Genomic DNA, 23,151 nt, shown 5'->3' with positions numbered 1-23,151 from the left:
ACCTCAGATATGCAGATGACACCACCCTTATGGCAGAAAGTGAAGGGGAACTAAAAAGCCTCTTGATGAAAGTGAAAGAGGAGAGTGAAAAAGTTGGCTTAAAGCTCAACATTCAGAAAATGAAGATCATGGCATCTGGTCCCATCACTTCATGGGAAATAGATGGGGAAACAGTGGAAAAGGTCAGACTTTATTTTGGGGGGCTTCAAAATCACTGCAGATGGTGACTGCAGCCATGAAATTAAAAGACGCTTACTCCTTGGGAGAAAAGTTATGACCAACCTAGACAGCATATTCAAAAGCAGAGACATTACTTTGCTGACTAAGGTCCGTCTAGTCAAGGCTATGGTTTTTCCAGTGGTCATGTATGGATGTGAGAGTTGGACTGTGAAGAAGGCTGAGTGCTGAAGAATTGATGCTTTTGAACTGTGGTGTTGGAGAAGACTCTTGAGAGTCCCTTGGACTGCAAGGAGATCCAACCAGTCCATTCCAAAGGAGATCAGTCCTGGGTGTTCTTTGGAAGGAATGTTGCTAAAGCTGAAACTCCAGTTACTTTGGCCACCTCATGCGAAGAGTTGACTCATTGGAAAAGACCCTGATGCTGGGAGGGATCAGAGGCAGGAGGAGAAGGGGACGGCAGAGGATGAGATGGCTGGATGGCATCACTGACTTGATGGACGTGAGTCTGAGTGAACTCCGGGAGTTGGTGATGGACAGGGAGGCCTGGCGTGCTGCGATTCACAGGGTCGCAAAGAGTCGGACAAGACTGAGCGACTGAACTGAACTAGAGTCTTATTAGTTTGCTTTGGTGGTGTCATGGTTTGCTTGGCTTTTTGTTGCCATCTGTGCATTTGAAGGAGCAGACTCTTCTTCCAGTCTTTAGACTGGTTTTGGCAGCTAAAGTCCTTTTCTTGCCTCGTTCCAGAACTGATGGGACTGACTCTGGGTTCTCAGCTAAGTGGAACTGAGACCATGTCATGTGGTTGTTGCCAGTCCATGACTGGCAGACCTGTAACCAGGGGTGCAGTCAAATGGTATGCCTACTAGGATTCTAAGGGTGCTTCTAATGTCACTGGGCTGGTTTATGGGCAGGCCAAACTGCTTCTCAACCGTGGTAGAGTGAAACTAGAGCTGGGTCACAGACTGCTTCAGGGATCTTAGTCAAGTCTGAGGCTGGTGGTCCTATAATGGGGGCATCTACAGGCATTAGCTTCTGCTTGCCTTGGGTGAATTCCTGGGCATGTAAGACTGCCTCAGATTGTGGTAGAATGGGGTTGGATCCATGTAGTGTGGCTTTTGCTGGATCTGCAGTCATGTCAATGACTGGCAGACTTGTTACTAGGGGAACAATCAGGTGTGGCGGGTCTGTTAGTGCTCCTGTCTGGTTACTGGGCTGGTTTCCGGTGGGCAGCATTAGTTCAAGCTGCAGGAGAGTGGAACCAGCTGGGTCAACAGGAGTGCTCCGGGGGCCACAGTCAGGTCTGAAGTCAGTAGGCCTATTGATGAAGAGTTCCCAGAAGGATTCCTTGGGAAGGAGCTAGGTGCAGGATTGGGCAAGCAGGGCCAGAGCTGAGTCCACAGAAGATGGGGTTGCTTTGAGTTCATAGATGACACCACAGTTGGAGGGCCTGCCACTGGTACACAGGCTTTCTTCCTCATTTTGGGGTTCTACCAGGGTTTTACAACCTCCTACATGAATCTCAGTGCTCCCCGAAAGGCACTTTCGTCTATGGATGCTTGTTAAATATTTGTTTCTGTGAGAGAAATGGGCTGGGACCTCTTATTCTGCCATATTGCTGATATCACTCCTCTTAATTTTTAAAATATACATTAAACATACCCTATAACAGAGACTGAAATTTCATGCAACTTAAGTAAGTTTTACTATATTAAGTAATACTCTGGATGGGGGTAAGGTAGAGGAATATTCAGAATGGATATGCCAGATTATAACTTTATCATTTTAACAGATAATATAATAAATAAAAATGATAATTATTGAATATTCAATACCTCTAAGCTGAGTATAAAAGCAGTAATTATAAAGAAGCTGCTGTAAGAGCTGTATAGTCAGTATGAAAAAAACGATCTTATGAACATCCTATTTAACTGCCAGAAACAAGAAATTTAGAATAAAATGGTTCAGTACTGTATCTCTTCTTTCTGAAGAAATTAGCTTTCAAAAATAATCTTAAAAAAAAATTCTGTTCAGTGCTAAAAGGTTTTTTTTCTACATAAGATATAATTATGTATCCTATAAAAAATCTAAAAAATCTGTCAAAAATTGTATGAATTCTGAAAATGCAAAAGAATAACTTACTTTATTTCAAGTTGTTTGATTTTATTTTCTGCTGTCTTAAGTCTCAGCTGAAGATCATCTTTTGAACGCTCGGCAACCAAGCATCTTTGGTGCATTTCTTCTAGTTTTCTGTAATCATTTTCATTTATTCTGCCTTCACGGTAAATCTGCAGAAGAGGTTTATATGTATATTACTTTGCAGAAAGAAATTATCTTAAGAAATTACACAGTTTAGAAACTGAAATAAGTGATAAGAAATAAAAACTCATGATGTGCTCATCTGTTCTCACTAAAAGATTAAAATACATCGATAATTAATTTTGGTTGTCTCACATTTTCAAAATAAAATGCTGTAAACTGACATACAAAATAATTGCTTATTTTTAAAAGTTATTCATTGTACTATTCAAATAGTTTTAATATGTTAGTAAGAAATTGAAAACAGCTGAAATTAAAAAATACTCTAAATGTTACCACTTGGAGATAATCGCTTTGATTCTTTGATGAACACTTTCAGGGCAATTCTGTATTGCTGTATTCAAAAGTACAGATACATGCTGTGGTGCAGTGAGAACTATCTGAAAGTGACTCCAGAATCTCACTCTAGGTTAACCAGACCCTGATTTAGCTGAAATGGAGGTTTGAGGCAGATCACATTTTCAGACAAACCCTACACAGAGGTACTCTTCAAATCCAGACTGCTTGGCCAAGTAACCAATGTCTCTTCCCACTGACCAGACTGCTTTGTTACTCCTGCTCTACAAAAATACAGTATCAGCATGTCAATGTCCTGCTAGTAAAATACATACCTATACTTCAGAACCAGTGGTTATTCATTCTGACTATAGCATACCTATCTGTAGAACAGTGGAAGAAGAGAAAGCTTTGACTTTTCTTTTATCTGTTGCCTTTAGTCTCGTAGGTTTTACATTTCCCCAATAAAGCCTATTCCTTAACCTATGCCATATGATATTGAAAACTCATCCCAAACCCTGCTGGCAGGTGGCAGTCTAAATGGGATCTATTCCTATTCCACAACAGAGGGGACTCAGAAGGGATCAATCTTGCAGGAGCGGTGACCATGAATGGCCTATCTTGAACATGACATGCATATGTTTTATTTCCCCCCACAAATGGGATTATATACTATGTTCTGTTTTATAAATTACTCTTTTACTATATGATGTTCTCATAATCTTTTTACATCAATAATATAGATATATCACATGTTTTTGATGCTATATAGCTCTTCTTTGAAACTCAAACCCTGAGTCTACCATATGCTATTTTTTTTTAACATCAGACAAGTTACTTAACTTCTCTATGAAAGTTCCTAATGCAGCACCTAAAATACAGTATGTGCTGAATCAAATTCAGCAGCCTTTTTACCCACAAGGTATTTTAAAAGAGTGGATTATTTGCTGTTAATTAAAAAAAAAGTTATCTAAGTAAGAAGTACATTTTAAATTATAGACTTCTTACAACATTCTTTCTCAAATGCCACTGGGGTAAATATTCTTTCTAAACTATGAATAAAAATCTGTACTTTTAAAAGGTAAAAATCATAGCAATTTATAATTTTTTGTTTATATATACCTGCTATGTTTACAGATGGCCTAAAGCCAGTAAAAGTTGGTAGAAATTTAAAAAAAAAGAAAGACAAAATGAAATTTAATATTGGGATGTGGTCTAAGCAAGGAAGACAAAATAAAATTTAATATTGGGATGTGGTCTAAGCAAGGAATACAGTTACATCATAAAAAAGTTTAAAAAAAATGTGGCCACTCTTACAAAGAAATGTATATAGGCAATATCAGTATTTAAATGCAGATTCTGAAAATATTCCAAGCAAATAAAAGAACTCACCAGGAGAATACTTATAACATAGGGGTTGCTAGTAGATAGTATGATGAAAGCAGACAGTAATGTTGAATATTTGCAGTTGGGTTTAGGTAGTTATTTTTTCCTTTTTCTTTTTACCTTTTCTAGTTCTTCTTCCACTGCTTTTTTCTCCCTGATGGCTCTTTCGATTTGATCTTGTTTTTCAGCACACTCCTATAAATTAAAATCATATTTTAAATAAACATATTTGTAAAACCTTAAGAAAAATGGAGGAAAATGGAAAGGGAAAACAATTTGTTTATAATAGAAATATCACACTTACCCTATCTATATAAGAAGATCATATTCATTATTTTATTTTTTTAAAAGCTCAAACTTCAAAAGCTACCTATTCAGGATTTCAGAAATCAACTCTGGTGTAGAAAGCCAGTGAGTTCTAGATAAACATCCTAGATGGAATACAGAGGTTGATGGATTCCAGGGAGAAATAAATGAAACCCCTTTCTCATATTACAGTTTTCCTTTTCATATACTCTTATCACATATTTTAAAAAGGTAACAGAACTAGACTGTGGCACACTACCATAGGGATAACCTCTGGCCTAAAACGTACATGGATATATAAATTCTGGAATGGTTAATTTTCTTTCACAAATCTTGTGAACAGCAAATTGATACAGTAAAACATTTTATTAACATGAATAGAAAACATTTCTGGCTTGAAAGTTTTTTTTTTTAATTTTTAATTGGAGGAGAACTTTATAATATTGTATTGGTTTTTACCATACAATTAACAGGAATCAGCCATAAGTATACACATGTCCCCTCCTTTCCACACTTCTAGGTGGTCACAGAGTACCAGGTTACTGGCTTGAAAGAATTTAATCAGTAAAATCAAACAAGCTAATCAATAGTCAATACAATTTAAAGTTTTGCAAATGAGACTGAAACTAAGAACAATCATTCTAACAATGGCTCTTCACAGCTATTCTCTATTTTTAAGAATGGGTATGGTTACCATTATGCTATGAATGAACCTGCTTTGCGGACAACACACTGCTAATACTCAATTATCTTTATCATAATTATTTTACAAAAGTACAACATACACTGCTATACTTAAAATGGATAACCAACAAGGACCTACTGTATAGCACATGGAACTCTGCTCACTGTTATGTAACAGTCTAGATGGGAGGGGAGGTTGGGGGAGAATGGATACATGTATATTATGGCTGAGTCCTTTCGCTGTTCATCTGAAACTATAATACAAAGTAAAAAAGCTTAAAAAATGTTTTTAAAGCTTCTAAAATAAATCAGATAATTAATCTAAATTTATCTTTTATTAATGGAGAACTTACTGTGTAAGATACATTTATGTAGTAAGTTGCTAATCTATGAAAAGGTAGTATTGTGGTACAAAATTTGGGATTTCTCCTATGTTCATACCCATCTCATGTAATTTTTTAATTGACTATTTCTTAGAGCAGTTTAGGTTCACAGTAAAATTGAGAGGAAGTTACAGATTTCCCCTATACTTCCTTCCCTCATACATAGATAACCTCTCCCATTATTAACATCCTGCAACAGTAGTGGTGCATTTGTTAAAATTGATGTACCTACATCACACATCATTATCACCTAGAGTCCACAGTTTAGAGTTCAATTTTGGTGCTGTATACTTTGTGAGTTTGAAAAGATTTATAATGACATATATCCACTATTATAGAATCATATAGAGTAGTTTCACTGGTCTAAAAATTTTAGCAGATATCTGCTGTTAATCACCACCAATATTCCTACCTTTTGGACAAGAAACAACCAAATGATACTAGAAATTTTTTCAGGTACTCGTGGAGTATTTTCAAAATCATACCCCCAAAGTGTATCATAAAGATAATCTCAATAAATATTAAGAATCAATATCACAGATTATCATATAAGCCATGATCATGGATCTAAAAAAGATCATAATGAATGTCTCAAATTGTATGAATTTGGGAATTTATATCCAATCCTCTCCCTCATTTACTATAGATTAACAAAAACCTCTGCTACTTGGCAGGAGTAAAACCTCTGCTACTTGGCAGGAGTAAAACCTTGAGTATTTCAAGAGAAATTCTGTTACATTGCTCTTTAAAGGGGGTACATGGCTTGAGATAAAACTGACTCTGATCTTTTCTTCAGCTCAGTTCAGTTGCGTCTAACTCTTTGCAACCCCATGGACTGCAGTGTGCCTGGCTTCCCTGTCCATCACCAACTCTGAGAGCTTGCTCAAACTCATGTACATGGATGGAGTCAGTGATGCCTATCCAAAAAATCTGCATAATACCCTAAAATATAAGGTTTTCTCTTTCCTGCAAGCATAACTTAGGTTGGGTTAGCTAAAGTGCATAACTTAGGTTGGGTTAGCTAAAGTATGGTTAACTTCCCTAACTTCATCTTTATAGCATAAAGGGTAAAACTGATAATGAAGAATAGAAATCAATAGTCAGCATCAGGTTATTACGCCTCAAACTGCAGTCTGAGTTTCCGAGAAAATGTGCTTTTTAAAAGTAGTTGAACATGTCGTACTTCAAGCATACCTCTAAGTGATTAACGTTTAAAAAACTCCAGTTAGTACAGCTTTTTTAACGAAACCAATATGACATCATATAATATTTAATATCTTTAGAAAAATCCACTTAGTTATGAGTTATGAATGTTTTACTATAAATCCTAAGAAGCATCTCTTAAGACACACTGAAATTATAATTTTTACTCTAAAGTGAGTTTATATAGCTATCATTGTTACATAGCTATCAATTATTTTTAAAATCTCTGCAGACTTTATATAGTATCTATTTCTAAATAGAAAGAAATAATGTTCTTGTCCCTCCAGAGTTTACATCTATTAAATAATCCTAGACTAGAATGTCGAAAAATATGATCATTCTTTTAGAGGTGTTTAAATATCAATTAGTCAATAACTATTTATTGAAAATACATTGTGCAAAATACTGTATTAAGTAATGGAGAAAATAAAGTAAAGCATAACATTTTGCTACTGTGAAGTACTTACAAGCTACTTGGAAAGATAAGACTTTCATGGAGAAAGACAAAGAAGGGGAGGCAGGGAGCAAGAAGGAAGACAAGGAGATAGAAAAGAAGGCATACATGATGTCTCACACTTATTACCAGACATAATTGATTGATAAATTTTGTAAGAAAGATTAAAAATGACATAGAGATTCAGAAAAGATGAGTTTGCAAAACTGGAAATGACAATCTTTCTAATCTCTGGAAACTGTTTTACTTTCATGGTCCTGTGAACAAAGTTATTAAATTTCACTTTATCAAATCTTTGAGTTAAATTTAAATGTATATATTTAATCCCACCTCGAGTTACACAAGTACTCTTTCCTCTTCCTTCTTTGCCTACCCATCCCCCAGTACTCATTTCTTTTTGGAAGACTTTCTTCCTTCCCAATGCTATGTATACTTTCTTTTTTCTGACCTCTCATATGAACCCAGCACGTGGCAGCAACTGTACCTGGATGCTTCAGCAGTACCCTGTGCATTCTTTGTCGAAAAAAGGTAATCATAGTGAAACATGATGAATGTCATCCATCTTTCTTACCAGACCATAAGTTCCAAGATTGCAGGTAGTATGTTTATCTTGATTTTTTTTCTTTTCCTAGCATCTATCTCAGTCCCTGCATTAATGACTATCTTTTGAATAAATGGATGCTCAATAATGTGATCTTGACCTTTAAAATAAGCAATATTCAGAAGAAAATGTCAACACAGTTTTCTAACATACCATTTGAAGGGCTGAAAGTTCTTCTGTTAGTTGAAAAATCTGTTTATTATATTGTTTTCTTGTGTTTATAATCTGTAAAGTAAGATACATATGAATTAAGTCTACAATAAAAATAATTAACATCTAATAAAACATGTATAATACTAATTCTGATTAAAAATAAAATTATAATTTTTAAGGCATAAAGGATAAACACAAAATATACTGAAGAGTGAAGAATTCATCATGACAGTGAAAGTAAATGAACAAGGTGATGTATCCTAAAGGACAGTGATTGTTAAATTTCCTGTCTTAAGATTCTTGTATACTATAAAAAGAAAGAATTTTGCTTTTACAATGAGTTCTTTATTAAAATTTACCATATTAGAAAGGAAAACAAAATTTCAAAATATTTACTTATTAAAGAAACCTATATGCAGGTCAGGAAGCAACAGTTAGAACTGGACATGGAACAACAGACTGGTTCCAAATAGGAAAAGGAGTACGTCAGGCTGCATACTGTCACTCTGCTTATTTAACTTATATTCAGAGTACATCATGAGAAATGCTGGGCTGGAAGAAGCACCAGCTGGAATCAAGATTGCTGGAAGAAATATCAATAACCTCAGATATACAGATGACACCACCCTTATGACAGAAAGTGAAGAGGAACTAAAAAGCTTCTTGATGAAAGTGAAAGAGAAGAGTGAAAAAGTTGGCTTAAAGCTCAACATTCAGAAAACGAAGATCATGGCATCTGCTCCTATCACTTCATGGGAAGTAGATGGGGAAACAGTGGAAACAGTCAAACTTTATTTTGGGGGGCTCCAAAATCACTGCAGATGATGACTGCAGCCAGGAAATTAAAAGACGCTTACTCCTTGGAAGGAAAGTTATGATCAACCTCGTCAGCATATTCAAGAGCAGAGACATTGTTTTGCCAACAAAGGTCCATCTAGTCAAGGCTATGGTTTTTCCTGTGGTCATGTATGGATGTGAGAGTTGGACTGTGAAGAAAGCTGAGCGCTGAAGAACTGATGCTTTTGAACTGTGGTGTTGGAGAAGACTCTTGAGAGTCCCTTGGACTGCAAGGAGATCCAACCAGTCCATTCTGAAGGAGATCAACCCTGGGATTTCTTTGGAAGGACTGATGCTAAAGCTGAAACTCCAGTACTTTGGCCACCTCGTGCGAAGAGTTGACTCAATGGAAAAGATTCTGATGCTGGGAGGGATTGGGGGCAGGAGGAGAGGGGATGACAGAGGATGAGATGGCTGGATAGCATCACCAACTCAATGGACATGAGTTTGGTAAACTCCAGGAGCTGGTGATGGACAGGCAGGGCTGGCGTGCTGTGATCCATGGGGTTGCAAAGAGTTGGACACAACTAAGCGACTGAACTGAACTGAATCCCATAAGTAAAAGTAACTAAAGTTGTCACAGGTTAACATAAAAAATATACTCTTTTGAAAATACGTATATTTTCCAAAAAAAAATATTTAGAAAAGTGGTATTATTGTACATTTATGCAAATTTCCTTAATTTCTCTGGCTTAATAGAAGATGGACTCTCACCCTTTTCTAGGAACAGAAGAGATGATTCTACACATGGACATCACCAGGTGGTCAATATCAAAATCAGATTGATTATATTATTTGCAGTTGAAGATGGAGAAGCTCTATACTGTCAGCAAAAACAAAATGGGGAGCTGACTGTGGCTTAGATCAGGAGCTTTATTGCAAAATTCAGGCTTAAATGGAAGAAAGTAGGGAAACCACTAAGCATTCAGGTATGACCTAAATAAAATCCCTTATGATTTTATAGTAGACATGATGAATAGATTCAAGGGATTAGATCTCATAGACGAAGTGCCTGAAGAACTATGGATGGAGGTTTATAACACAGTACAGGAGGCAGTAACCAAAACCACCCCAAAGAAAAATAATTGCAAGAAGGCAAAGTGGTTGTCTGAGGAGGCTTTATAAATAGCTGAGGAAAGAAGAGAAGCAAAAAGCAAGAGAGAAAGAGAAAAATATACCCAACTGAATGCAGAATTCCAGTGAAGAGCAAGGAGAGATAAGAAAGCCTAGTTAAATGAACAATGCAAAGAAATGGGGGAAAACAATAGAATGGAAAGACTAGAGATCTCTTCAAGAAAATTAGAGATACAAAATGAACATTTTATGTAAGGATGGGCACAATAAAGGACAGAAACAGTAAGGACCTGACAGAAACAGTAAGGACCTTACAGAAGCAGATTTAGAGATTAAGAAGAGGTATCAAGAATACACAGAAGAACTATACCAAAAATGTCTTAATGATCCAGATAACCATGATGGTATGGTCACTCACCTATAGCCAGACATCCTGGAGTGTAAAATCAAGTGGGCCTTAGGAGGCATTATTATGAACAAAGCTAGTGGAGGTGATGGAATTCCAGCTGAGCTATTTCAAATCCTAAGAGATGATGTTAAAGCACTGAACTCAATACGTCAGCAAATTGGAAAAACAGCACTGGCCACAGAACTGGAAAAGGTCAGTTTTCATTGCAATGCCAAAGAATGTTCAAACTACTGCACAACTGCATTCCGTTCACATGCTAGCAAGGTTACACTCAGAATCTTCAAGCTAGGCTTCAGCAGTACGTGAACTGAGAACCCACAAATGTACAACCTGGGTCTAGAAAAGGCTGAGGAACCAGAGAGCAAACTGCCAAAGTCCACTGGATCATAGAGAAAGCAAGGGAATTCTGGAAAAACATCTACTTCTGCTTCACTGACTCTGCTAAAGGCTCTGACGGTGGAGAAAAAGTAGAAATAGTGATAGATTTTCCTTTCTTGGGCTCCAAAATCACTGAGGATGGTTGGCTGCAGTCATGGAAGTAAAAGATGCTTGCTCCTTGGAAAGAAAGCCATGACAAACCTAGACAGCATATTGAAAACAGAGACTTCACTTTGCCAACAAAGAGCCAAAGCTATGGTTTTTCCAGTACTCATGTACAGGTGTGAGAGTTGGACTATAAAGAAGGCTGGATGCTTAACACTTCATGCTTTCAAACTGTGGTATTGGAGAAGACTCTTGAAGAGTCCCTTGGGCTGCAAAGAGATCAAACTGGTAAATCCTAAAGGAAAAAAATCCCTGAATATTCATTGGAAGGAATGATGCTGAAGCTGAAACTCCAATACTCTGGCCAACTGATGCGAAGAGCCGACTTGCTGGAAAAGAACCTGATGCTGGGAAAGACTGAGGGCAGAAGGAAAAGGGAGTGACAGAGGACAAGATGGCTGGATGGCATCACCGGCTCAATGGACATGAGTGTGAGCAAATTCCGGGAGACAGTGAAGGACAGGGAAGCCTGGCATGCTGCAGTCTATGGGGTCTCAAAGAGTCAGACACGACTTAACAAGAACAGAGACATGGTAGGCTTCCTAAGTGGTTCAGTGGCAAAGAATCCGTCTACCGATGCAAGAGCTGCAGGGGACACAGGTTCAATTCCTGAATCAGGAAGATCCATGGAGGAGGAAATGGCAACCCACTTCAGGTTTCCTGTCGGGATAATCCCATGGACAGAAGAGCCTCGAGGGCTACAGTTTATGGGGTTGCAAAGAGTCGGACACAACTGTTCAAGCATGCAGGCACAGAGATATGGCAGTCAAATACAATGATGCATAAACATGGACTGGATCCTGAACTTTAAAATCTAAACAACCTTAAAGAATATTCTAGAGAAATCTGAGTGTGGCCTGAAATAATACTGATTTTTTAAAGATATGGTAATACTGCTGTAGTTGTGTAACAAAATGCCCTTTGTCTAGGAAACAGATGTCAAGATGAAGTGTCATGAGGCCTGAAGCTTATATTTGAATGTATGGAAAAAGGGAAGAGTGTGTATGGAACATAAAGAGACATGGAATGGACATAGCAAGACACTAAAAGTTTTCTGGGTGAGAGAGAAATAAGTGTTCATTGTACAATTCTTTCATTTTCATGGATTTGGAAATTTCTTTTTTTTAAAATATAAGTTTATTTATTTTAATTGGAGACTAATTACTTTATAATATTGTATTGGTTTTGCCATACATCAACATGAATCCACCACGGGTGTACACGTGTTCCCCATCCTGAACCCCCTCCTACCTCTCTCCCCGTACCATCCCTCTGGGTCATCCCAGTGCACCAGCCCCAAGCATCCTGTATCTTGCATCAAACTTGGACTAGCGATTCGTTTCATATATGATATTATACATGTTTCAATGCCATTCTCCCAAATCATCCCACCCTCTCCCTCTCCCTCTCAGAGTCCAAAAGACTGTTCTATACATCTGTGTCTCTTTTGCTGTCTCGCATACAGGGTTATCGTTACCATCTTTCTAAATTCCATATATATGTGTTAGTATACTGTATTGGTGTTTTTGTTTCTGGCTTACTTCACTCTGTATAATTGGCTCCAGTTTCATCCACCTCATTAGAACTGATTCAAATGGATTCTTCTTAATGGCTGAGTAATACTCCACTGTGTATATGTACCACAGCTTTCTTAAGCATTCATCTGCTGACGGACATCTAGGTTGCTTCCATTTCCTGGCTATTATAAACAGTGCTGCGATGAACATTGGGGTACACGTGTCTCTTTCAATTCTGGTTTCCTCAGTGTGTATGCCCAGCAGTGGGATTGCTGGGTCATAAGGCAGTTCTATTTCCAGTTTTTTAAGGAATCTCCACACTGTTCTCCATAGTAGCTGTACTAGTTTGCATTCCCACCAATAGTGTAAGAGGGTTCCCTTTTCTCCACACCCTCTCCAGCTAGCTACTCTGTTTTTTAGTTTTTTCGTCTTTAAAATGGGTTTTTGTGGTTTCTTACTCCTAAACTCACTTTAAATTTTTTAACTTTATCCTCACCAATTATGAATTAATTCATATTAGAGGAAAAGACAAATATTATGTCCTCCCTTTTTCTTCATATGTAGGCAAAGTTATATTTCCAAGATAGTTTATTTTAAAAAATTTTTTGCATTTATTTATTTGGTTGTGCTGAGTCTTCTTTGTGGCATGTGGGATCCAGTTCCCAGACCAGGGATCAAACCCAGGCCCCCTGCATTGGGAGTGCAGAGTCTTGGCCACTGGACCACTAGAGAAGTCCCTCTAAGACAGTTTTAACTTTCATAAGGCTCAGAATTCAAACCAAGAAACAATTCATTACTTTTAACACAAAAATGCAAGATTTAGTTTTGATAATGGAATTGTAAACAGTAACGCAATTCACAAACTGTATGGTATCAGCATAATGTGATTGAATAGCCCTGGGCTCAGTATAGCAAGGAGAAGGTATGAGTCTAACTTCTGGCTTTAATTAGTATAAAATTTTGAGTGAATCAATAACCTCTCATGGGTTTAAGCTTCATTACCAATGAAATAAGAGATTAAAGCAGATTTCTCTAGTACTCTTGTTCTAAGATACTGCAAATAACAGGAGGTTTTCTTCTTTTGCTTATGTATCCCAAGATTCTTTTTGATCCTTCTTCTTGACTTTATACTTAAAGTGAGTTAATCTTCACTATATTCCTAGTCTAAATCTCTCTCCTTCCCACTTACCCTACCCACTACCTCTATTTCACTCCAGCTCTAATGTTAGGGGCTACCATGATGAGATGATTTTTATGTGAAATTTAGTACAGCTGATATAACCAGTTGATAGTTACTTACCTAGGTTCATAAGGCAAAAACTCAGGTAGTAGCTAGTCTTAAGCTGTGAAATTCTGTAAAATTTTGAATTTTAAATATAATTAAAACTCCTTACCGCCGTCCTGGTTCTTAGGGAAGCGTCTTGCACAATCTGAGAAACTGTTTCTTTCATTTTCTCTATATCTTCTTGTTTTTGCTTCTCCTCAAGCAGAGCCTTCAGAAAATAATTTGATATTACAGATCCCATCATTATTAAGATTATATAATAAGTGGGTAAAAACCTGTCTACTAATCACTTTCTTAAAAATATACATCTTATTTGGAACTTCTGAGACATCTCTAGTTGGAGATCTTGTCTAAGTTATGAATGATATTTATTTCCTCTAACTTCCTCACTTGATCTTGTCCTCACTAAAAAATTATTATTCTTTGATATTTATTTCAGCCAGTACCATCACTCCTCTGATCCCTACAGATGGAAATTTAGAATTATGTTTGAATTTTCCTTCTCTTTTATTACCTATGTAAAATTTATCAAATTTAAGTAATCAAATTTAAATGTTATATTCTTGGAGAAACCTCTTAGGCTTTCCTTTCTATTAATTAATTATTATTCCATTCCTTTCCACTATTTGGTTTTATTCAAATTATGTCACTTGTCACCTCATACCTCCATCACAGCAGACACCACCCACTTCATCTCAATGATATTTCTAACCAACCAATCATTTTCATTTCCCCTAAAGAAATACTCTTATGATCCTAGTTCTGTTGTCATTCACACCCCATTTCTTTGCTTTTTTGTGGAACAAAACTTTTCTAAAGTCTGCACTTGCTCATTTCCAAAACTTTCTCTTATATTCGCCCTAATCAGGCTTTCACCATCATCTCTACAATGCTAACTCAAGAGTCACCTCTGAGTAATTATCTTATGTGATCTGTCAAGCACTACTTGAGATAAAAATTTTCTTTTCCTTGTTCTACTTTCTTTACTTTGCTTTTAGCATATCATAATATTGGTTTTCCTCTTAACTCACTGATTATTCCGTTTGAGTCTACATTGCTGTTTCTTCCTCTTTCCTTGAACCTCTTTATTAATGGACAACCCAAGACTTAGTTCTTGGTCTTTTTCTCTATTCAAATCTATCTCTTGGTGGTCTAATCCAAACTCATGGTTTTAAATATCATTTATATGCTGACAAGTCCCAAGTTTATATCTCTAATTCAAATATCTTCCTGAGCCTGGAACTCCTAAAATTTTACGTTTGAGTTAATCTTTTTTCAATTAAATATCATTACTTACTAGTGGTTCTCTGTTTTGACCCCACTATCTTCCAAAGATACCATACACATTCCTATCTCTATTTTTTGTTTGTTTTGTTTTAATAAATTTCCTCCACTTATATAGGTAAGCTAGTGAGAAGTAACAGCTATTCTGATATAACAACCTTGTCAGGGAGAATGGGACAATGGGAAAAGGGAAGTTTCATAAGAAAACCATGCTAACGCTGTCTTTCATGCCTGTTTGTATGACTGGTTCAAAGAACTTTTGACTTCTTGGAACAAGCAACTGAAGGTGGGAACTCTCTGGTCATTAAGCAGTGAGTCAAGAGGGAACTTAATACACACTGCAGACATAAACATGAAATTTGACTCAAGACCAATTTGTAGACTTGAGACCTGGTTGAGAAAATTTAAGGGACAAGCACTGAATATCACTACTATCTTCTCTGTCCACTGTGCTCCATACAAAATGATCATCTTTATGATCTGATGTTAAGAACACTCATATGGTTAAGCTTCAGATTAGATAAATAATTTTACCCTGCTCTTAATTTTTTTTAGTTAACTTAGGTGTTTAGAGGAATTTCCAAGAATACAGTGTATTTTGTGCCTTTCATCCTAGTTCTAATAGACAGTATTCAGATCACCATTCACTGATGACTACTGATGAACTCAGATATGCAGATGACACCACCCTTATGGCAGAAAGTGAAGAGGAACTAAAAAGCCTCTTGATGAAAGTAAAAGAGGAGAGTGAAAAAGTTGGCTTGAAGCTCAACATTCAGAAAACGAAGATCATGGCATCTGCTCCTATCACTTCATGGGAAATAGATGGAGAAACAGTGGCAGACTTTATTTTTCTGGGCTTCAAAATCACTGCAGATGGTGATTGTAGCCATGAAATTAAAAGACGCTTACTCCTTGGAAGAAAAGTTATGACCAACCTAGATAACATATTGAAAAGTAGAGACATTACTTTGCCAACAAAGGTCCGTCTAGTCAAGGCTATGGTTTTTCCAGTAGTCATGTATGGATGCGAGAGTTGGACTTGAAGAAAGCTGAGTGCTGAAGAATTGATGCTTTTGAACTGTGGTGTTGGAGAAGACTCTTGAGGGTCCCTTGGACCGCAAGGAGATCCAACTAGTCCATTCTGAAGGAGATCAACCCTGGGATTTCTTTGGAAGGAATGATGCTAAAGCTGAAACTCCAGTACTTTGGCCACCTCATGCAAAGAGTTGACTCATTGGAAAAGACTCTGATGCTGGGAGGGATTGGGGGCAGGAGGAGAAGCGGACGACCGAGGATGAGATGGCTGGATGGCATCACTGACTTGATGGACGTGAGTTTGAGTGAACTCCAGGAGATGGAGATGGACAGGGAGGCCTGGCATGCTGCGATTCATGGGGTCGCAAAGAGTTGGACACGACTGAGCGACTGAACTGAACTGATGAATATAGAAGACCACTGTATCTACTACTGTGGGCAAGAATCCCTTAGAAGAAATGGAGTAGGCCTCTTAAGTCAATAAGAGTCCAGAATGTAGTGCTTGGGTGCAGTCTCAAAAATCACAGAATGATCTCTGCTTGTTTCCAAGGCAAACCATTCAACATCACAGTAATCCAAATCTATGCCCCAACCACTGATGCTGAAGAAGCTAAAGCTGACCAGTTCTATGAAGATCCACAAGATCTTCTAGAACTAACACCAAAAAAAGATGTCCTTTTCATCGCAGGGGACTGGAATGCAAAAGTAGGAAGTCAATAGATACCTGAAGTAACAGGCAAGCTTGGCTTTGGAATACACAAATGAGGCAGAGCAAAGGCTAACAGAGTTTTGACAAAAGAACACACTGGTCATAGCAAACACCCTCTTCCAACAACACAAGATATAACTCTACACATCAACATCACCAGATGGTTGATAACAAAATCAGATTGATTATATTCTTTGCAGCTGAGGACAGAAAAGCTATATACAGTCACCAAAAACAAGACCAGGAGATGACTGTGGCTCAGATCATGAACTCCTTATTGTAAAAATTCATACTTAAATTGAAGAAAGTAGGGAAAAACACTAGACCATTCAGGTATGACCTATATCAAATCCCTGACGATTATGCAGTGGAAGTGACAAATAGATTCAAAGGATTAGATCTTATAGACAGAGTGCCTGATGAACTATGGATGGAGGTTCGTGACACTGTACAAGAGGCAGTGACCAAAACCAATGGACTGGTTCCAAACTGAGAAAGGAGTATGTCAAGGGTGTATACTGTCACCCTGCTTATTAAACTTATGTGTAGAGAACATCATGCAAAATGCCAGGCTGGATGAAGCACAAGCTGGAATCAAGATTGCACGGAGAAATATCAATAACCTCAGATATGCAGATGACACCACCCTTATGGTGTAAAGTGAAGAAACTAAATAGCCTCTTGAAAATGAAAGAGGAGAGTGAAAAAGCTGGCTGAAAACTCAACATTCAAAAAACTAAGAGCATTGCATTTGGTCCCATCACTTCAGAACAAACAGATGGGAAACATGGACAGACTATATTTCTGGGGGTTCCAAAATCACTGCAGATGGTGACTGCAACCATGAAATTAAAAGATGCTTGCCCCTTGGAAGAAAACCTATAATCATCTAGACAGCATATTACAAAGCAGAGACATTACTTTGCTGACAAATGTCTGTCTACTCAAAGCTATGGCTTTTCCACTAGTCGAGTATGGATGTGAGAGTTGGACCATAAAGAAAGCTAGGCACTGAAGAATTGATGCTTTTGAACTGTGGTGTTGGAGAAGACTCTTGAGAGTCCCTTGGCCTGCAAGGAGACCAAATCAGTCATTCCTCAAGGATATCAGTTCTGAATATTCATTGGAAGAACTGATGCTGAAGCTGAAACTCCAATGCTTTGGCCACCTGATACAAAGAACTGACTCACTGGAAAAGACCCTGATGCTGGGGAAGACTGAAGGCAGGAAGCGAAGGGGAACACAGAGGATGAGATGGTTGGATGGTATCACTGACTTGATGAACATGAGTTTGAGCAAGTTCTAGGAGCTGGTGATGGACAGGGAAGCCTGGCATGGTACAGTCCATGGGGTTGCAAAGAATCAGGTACATTTGAGTGACTGAACTGAACTGAATTCTGATCACAGAAGGGAATATTATCTGAAAGACATAAAAAGTACTTTAGCATTCCCACAGCTTAGATTTGGATGATTATTTCTTTTTTATTTCCTAGTAGCTTCTTCAGATGTAACTTATAGCTTGTTTTGTTTTTAACAGTCCTCTTGGAAAACCCTCTATCACGTAAGAAAGGAAACATACACAAAGTATTTCGTTTGTGTTCTGCATACTTCTCAGCGGAAATACTATAAATGTACTAGGTATTCAATGAATGTTACTTCAGTGAAATAATAATTTAATGATTGCGACTGAACTAAACTGAACGGAACTGAGATGGGAATACCAGACCACCTGACCTGCTTCTTGAGAAATCTGTATGCAAGTCAGGAAGCAACAGTTAGAACTGGACATGGAACAACAGGCTGGTGCCAAATAGGAAAAGGAGTACGTTAAAGCTGTATATTGTCACCCTGCTTATTTAACTTCTATGCAGAGTACATCATGAGAAACGCTGGACTGGAAGAAACCCAAGCTGGAATCAAGACTGCTGGGAGAAATATCAATAACCTCAGATATGCAGATGACACCACCCTTATGGCAGAAAGTGAAGAGGAGCTAAAAAGTCTCTTGATGAAAGTGAAAGAGGAGAGTGAAAAAGTTGGCTTAAAGCTCAACATTCAGAAAACTAAGATCATGGCATCTGCTCCCATCACTCCATGGGAAATAGATGAGGAAACAGTGGAAAAGGTCAGACTTTATTTTGGGGGGCTCCAAAATCACTGCAGATGGTGACTGCAGCCATGAAATTAAAAGATGCTTACTCCTTGGAAGAAAAGTTATGACCAACCTAGATAGTATATTCAAAAGCAGAGACATTACTTTGCCGACTAAGGTCTGTCTAGTCAAGGCTATGGTTTTTCCAGTGGTCATGTATGGATGTGAGAGTTGGACTGTGAAGAAAGCTGAGCACAGAAGAATTGATGCTTTTGAACTGTGGTGTTGGAGAAGACTCTTGAGAGTCCCTTGGACTGCAAGGAGATCCAACCAGTCCATTCTGAAGGAGATCAACCCTGGGATTTCTTTGGAAGGAATGATGCTAAAGCTGAAACTCCAGTACCCTGGCCACCTCATAGGAAGAGCTGACTCATTGGAAAAGACTCTGATGCTGGGAGGGATTGGGGGCAGGGGGAGAAAGGGACTAAGGCGGCTGTGAGAGCTGGCGCGCTAAGCGCGGCCGAGAGGAGCTATCCCAGGTCCAAGGTCAGGGGCAGCAGCCTAGAGTGCCAGGCTGTGATGGCGCAGGAACGGCGGAGAGGAGCTACCCCGCGTCCGAGGTCAGAGGGGGCTGGGAGGAGACACCCCGCATCCGAGGTCAGGGGCGGCGACCAGGAGGAGCTATCCTGAGTCCGAGGGCAGGGGCAGCCAGGAGGAGACACCCCACGTCCGAGGTCAGGGGCGGCTGGGAGAAGCCACCTCGCACTCGAGGCCAAGGCGGGTGACCCTGAGGAGCCACCCATGCCCGAGGCTAGGGCCCACGGCTGGGAGGAGCATCCCTAGGAGCTGTGGCTGCACAGGCGCAGGAGGGCCTAGAGGAGCTATCCCACGTTGAAGGTCAGGAATGGCGGCGGTAAGGAGATACCCCTTGTCCAAGGTAAGGAGCAGCAGCTGTGCTTTGCTGGAGCAGCTGTGAAGAGATACCCCACGCCCAAGGTAAGAGAAACCCAAGTAAGATGGTAGGTGTTGCAAAGGGCATCAGAGGGCAGACACACTGGAACCATACTCACAGAAAACTAGTCAATCTAATCACACTAGGACCACAGCCTGGTCAAACTCAATGAAACCAAGCCATGCCTGCCGGGCAACCCAAGAAGAGCAGGTCATGGTGGAGGGGTCTGACAGAGTGTGGTCCACCAGAGAAGGGAATGGCAAGCCACTTCAGTATTCTTGCCTTGAGAACCCATGAACAGTATGAAAAGGCAAAATGACAGGATACCAAAAGAGGAACTCCCCAGGTCAGTAGTTGCCCAATATGCTACTGGAGATCAGTGGAGAAGTAACTCCAGAAAGAATGAAGGGATGGAGCCAAAGCAAAAACAATACCCAGTTGTGGATGTGACTGGTGATAGAAGCAAGATCTGATGCTGTAAAGAGCAATATTGCATAGGAACCTGGAATGTCAGGCCCATGAATCAAGGCAAATTGGGAGTGGTCAAACAAGAGATGGCAAGGGTGAATGTTGACATTCTAGGAATCAGAGAACTAAAATGGACTGGAATGGGTGAATTTAACTCAGATGACCACTGTATCTACTACTGCGGGCAGGAATCCCTCAGAAGAAATGGAGTAGCCATCATGGTCAACAAAAGAGTCTGAAATGCAGTACTTGGATGCAATCTCAAAAATGACAGAATGATCTCTGTCCGTCTCCAAGGCAAAGCATTCAATATCAGTTATCCAAGTCTATGCCCCAACCAGTAACACTGAAGAAGCTGAAGTTGAATGGTTCTATGAAGACCTACAAGACCTTTTAGAACTAACACCCAAAAAAGATGTCCTTTTCATGATAGGGGACTGGAATGCAAAAGTAGGAAGTCAAGAAACATCTGGAGTAACAGGCAAATTTGGCCTTGGAATGCGGAATGAAGCAGGGCAAAGACTAATAGAGTTTTGCCAAGAAAATGCACTGGCCATAGCAAACACCCTCTTCCAACAACACAAGAGAAGACTCTACACATGGACATCACCAGATGGTCAACACCGAAATCAGATTGATTATATTCTCTGCAGCCAAAGATGGAGAAGCTCTATACAGTCAACAAAAACAAGACCAGGAACTGACTGTGGCTCAGATCATGAACTCCTTATTGCCAAATTCAGACTTAAATTGAAGAAAGTAGGGAAAACCGCTAGACCATTCAGGTATGACCTAAATCAAATCCCTTATGATTATACAGTGGAAGTGAGAAATAGATTTAAGGGCCTAGATCTGATAGATAGAGTGCCTGATGAACTATGGAATGAGGTTCATGACACTGTACAGGAGACAGGGATCAAGACCATCCCCATGGAAAAGAAATGCAAAAAAGCAAAATGGCTGTCTGGGGAGGCCTTACAAATAGCTGTGAAAAGAAGAGAGGCGAAAAGCAAAGGAGAAAAGGAAAGATATAAGCATCTGAATGCAGAGTTCCAGAGAATAGCAAGAAGAGATAAGAAAGCCTTCTTCAGTGATCAATGCAAAGAAATAGAGGAAAACAACAGAATGGGAAAGACTAGAGATCTCTTCAAGAAAATTAGAGATACCAAGGGAACATTTCATGCAAAGATGGGCTTGATAAAGGACAGAAATGGTATGGACCTAACAGAAGCAGAAGATATTAAGAAGAGGTGGCAAGAATACACGGAAGAACTGTACAAAAAAGATCTTCACGATCCAGATAATCATGATGATGTGATCACTAATCTAGAGCCAGACATCTTGGAAAGTGAAGTCAAATGGGCCTTAGAAAGCATCACTATGAACAAAGCTAGTGGAGGTGACAGAATTCCAATTGAGCTGTTTCAAATCCTGAAAGATGATGCTGTGAAAGTACTGCACTCAATATGCTAGCAAATTAGGAAAACTCAGCAGTGGCCACAGGACTGGAAAAGGTCAGTTTTCATTCCAATCCCAAAGAAAGGCAATGCCAAAGAATGCTCAAACTACCGCACAATTGCACTCATCTCACATGCTAGTAAAGTAATGCTCAAAATTCTACAAGCCAGGCTTCAGCTATACGTGAACCGTGAACTCCCTGATGTTCAAGCTGGTTTTAGAAAAGGCAGTGGAACCAGAGATCAAACTGCCAACATCTGCTGGATCATGGAAAAAGCAAGAGAGTTCCAGAAAAACATCTATTTCTGCTTTATTGACTATGCCAAAGCCTTTGACTGTGTGGATCACAAGAAACTGTGGAAAATTCTGAAAGAGATGGGACTACCAGACCACCTAATCTGCCTCTTGAGAAATCTGTATGCAGGTCAGGAAGCAACAGTTAGAACTGGACATGGAACAACAGGCTGGTTCCAAATAGGAAAAGGAGTACGTCAAGGCTGTATATTGTCACCCTGCTTATTTAACTTCTATGCAGAGTACATCATGAGAAACGCTGGACTGGAAGAAACACAACCTGGAATCAAGATTGCCGGGAGAAATATCAATAACCTCAGATATGCAGATGACACCACCCTTATGGCAGAAAGTGAAGAGGAGCTAAAAAGCCTCTTGATGAAAGAGAAAGAGGAAAGTGAAAAAGTTGGCTTAAAGCTCAACATTCAGAAAACTAAAATCATGGCATCCAGTCCCATCACTTCATGAGAAATAGATGGGGAAACAGTGGAAAGAGTGTCAGACTTTATTTTTGGGGGCTCCAAAATCACTGCAGATGGTGATTGCAGCCATGAAATTAAAAGACTCTTACTCCTTGGAAGAAAAGTTATGACCAACCTAGACAGTATATTCAAAAGCAGAGACATTACTTTGCCGACTAAGGTCTGTCTAGTCAAGGCTATGGTTTTTCCAGTAGTCATGTATGGATGTGAGAGTTGGACTGTGAAGAAGGCTGAGCGCCGAAGAATTGATGCTTTTGAACTGTGGTGTTGGAGAAGACTCTTGAGAGTCCCTTGAACTGCAAGGAGATCCAACCAGTCCATTCTGAAGGAGATCAACCCTGGGATTTCTTTGGAAGGAATGATGCTAAAGCTGAAACTCCAGTACTTTGGCCACCTCATGCGAAGAGTTGACTCATTGGAAAAGACCCTGATGCTGGGAGGGATTGGGGGCAGGAGGAGAAGCGTACGACTGAGGATGAGATGGCTGGATGGCATCACTGACTCGATGGATGTGAGTCTGAGTGAACTCCGGGAGTTGGTGATGGACAGGGAGGCCTGGCGTGCTGCGATTCCTGGGGTCGCAAAGAGTTGGACATGACTGAGTGACTGAACTGAACTGAACTGGTGGCTCAGACGGTAAAGCATCTGCCTGCAATGGTGGGAGACCTGGGTTCGATCCCTGAGTTGGGAAGATCCCCTGCAGAAGGAAATGGCAACCCATTCCAGGACTCTTGCCTGGAAAATCCATGAACAGAGGAGCCTTGTA

General features: G+C 39.3%; 1 protein-coding gene across 2 annotated transcripts in view; it reads right to left on the bottom strand.

Annotated features, from left to right (window-relative positions):
- Nucleotides 1–23,151, bottom strand: part of SCLT1 (sodium channel and clathrin linker 1) — a 245,289-nt gene that overhangs the window by 83,565 nt on the left and 138,573 nt on the right. For both annotated transcript variants that reach the window (XM_040250523.1, XM_040250522.1), the window contains exons 13-16: nt 13,718–13,816; nt 7,944–8,015; nt 4,280–4,354; nt 2,321–2,466 (exon numbers count right to left, since the gene is read on the bottom strand). In XM_040250523.1, the coding sequence (XP_040106457.1) occupies nt 2,321–2,466; nt 4,280–4,354; nt 7,944–8,015; nt 13,718–13,816 (392 nt within the window). The remainder of the gene's footprint in view (nt 1–2,320; nt 2,467–4,279; nt 4,355–7,943; nt 8,016–13,717; nt 13,817–23,151) is intronic.

Source organism: Oryx dammah, unplaced genomic scaffold (genome assembly GCF_014754425.2).
Source record: "Oryx dammah isolate SB20612 unplaced genomic scaffold, SCBI_Odam_1.1 HiC_scaffold_12, whole genome shotgun sequence".
Taxonomy (NCBI): domain Eukaryota; kingdom Metazoa; phylum Chordata; class Mammalia; order Artiodactyla; family Bovidae; genus Oryx; species Oryx dammah.
Note: the sequence above shows the minus strand (reverse complement) of the source record. Positions and strands in the feature narration are given on the sequence as shown.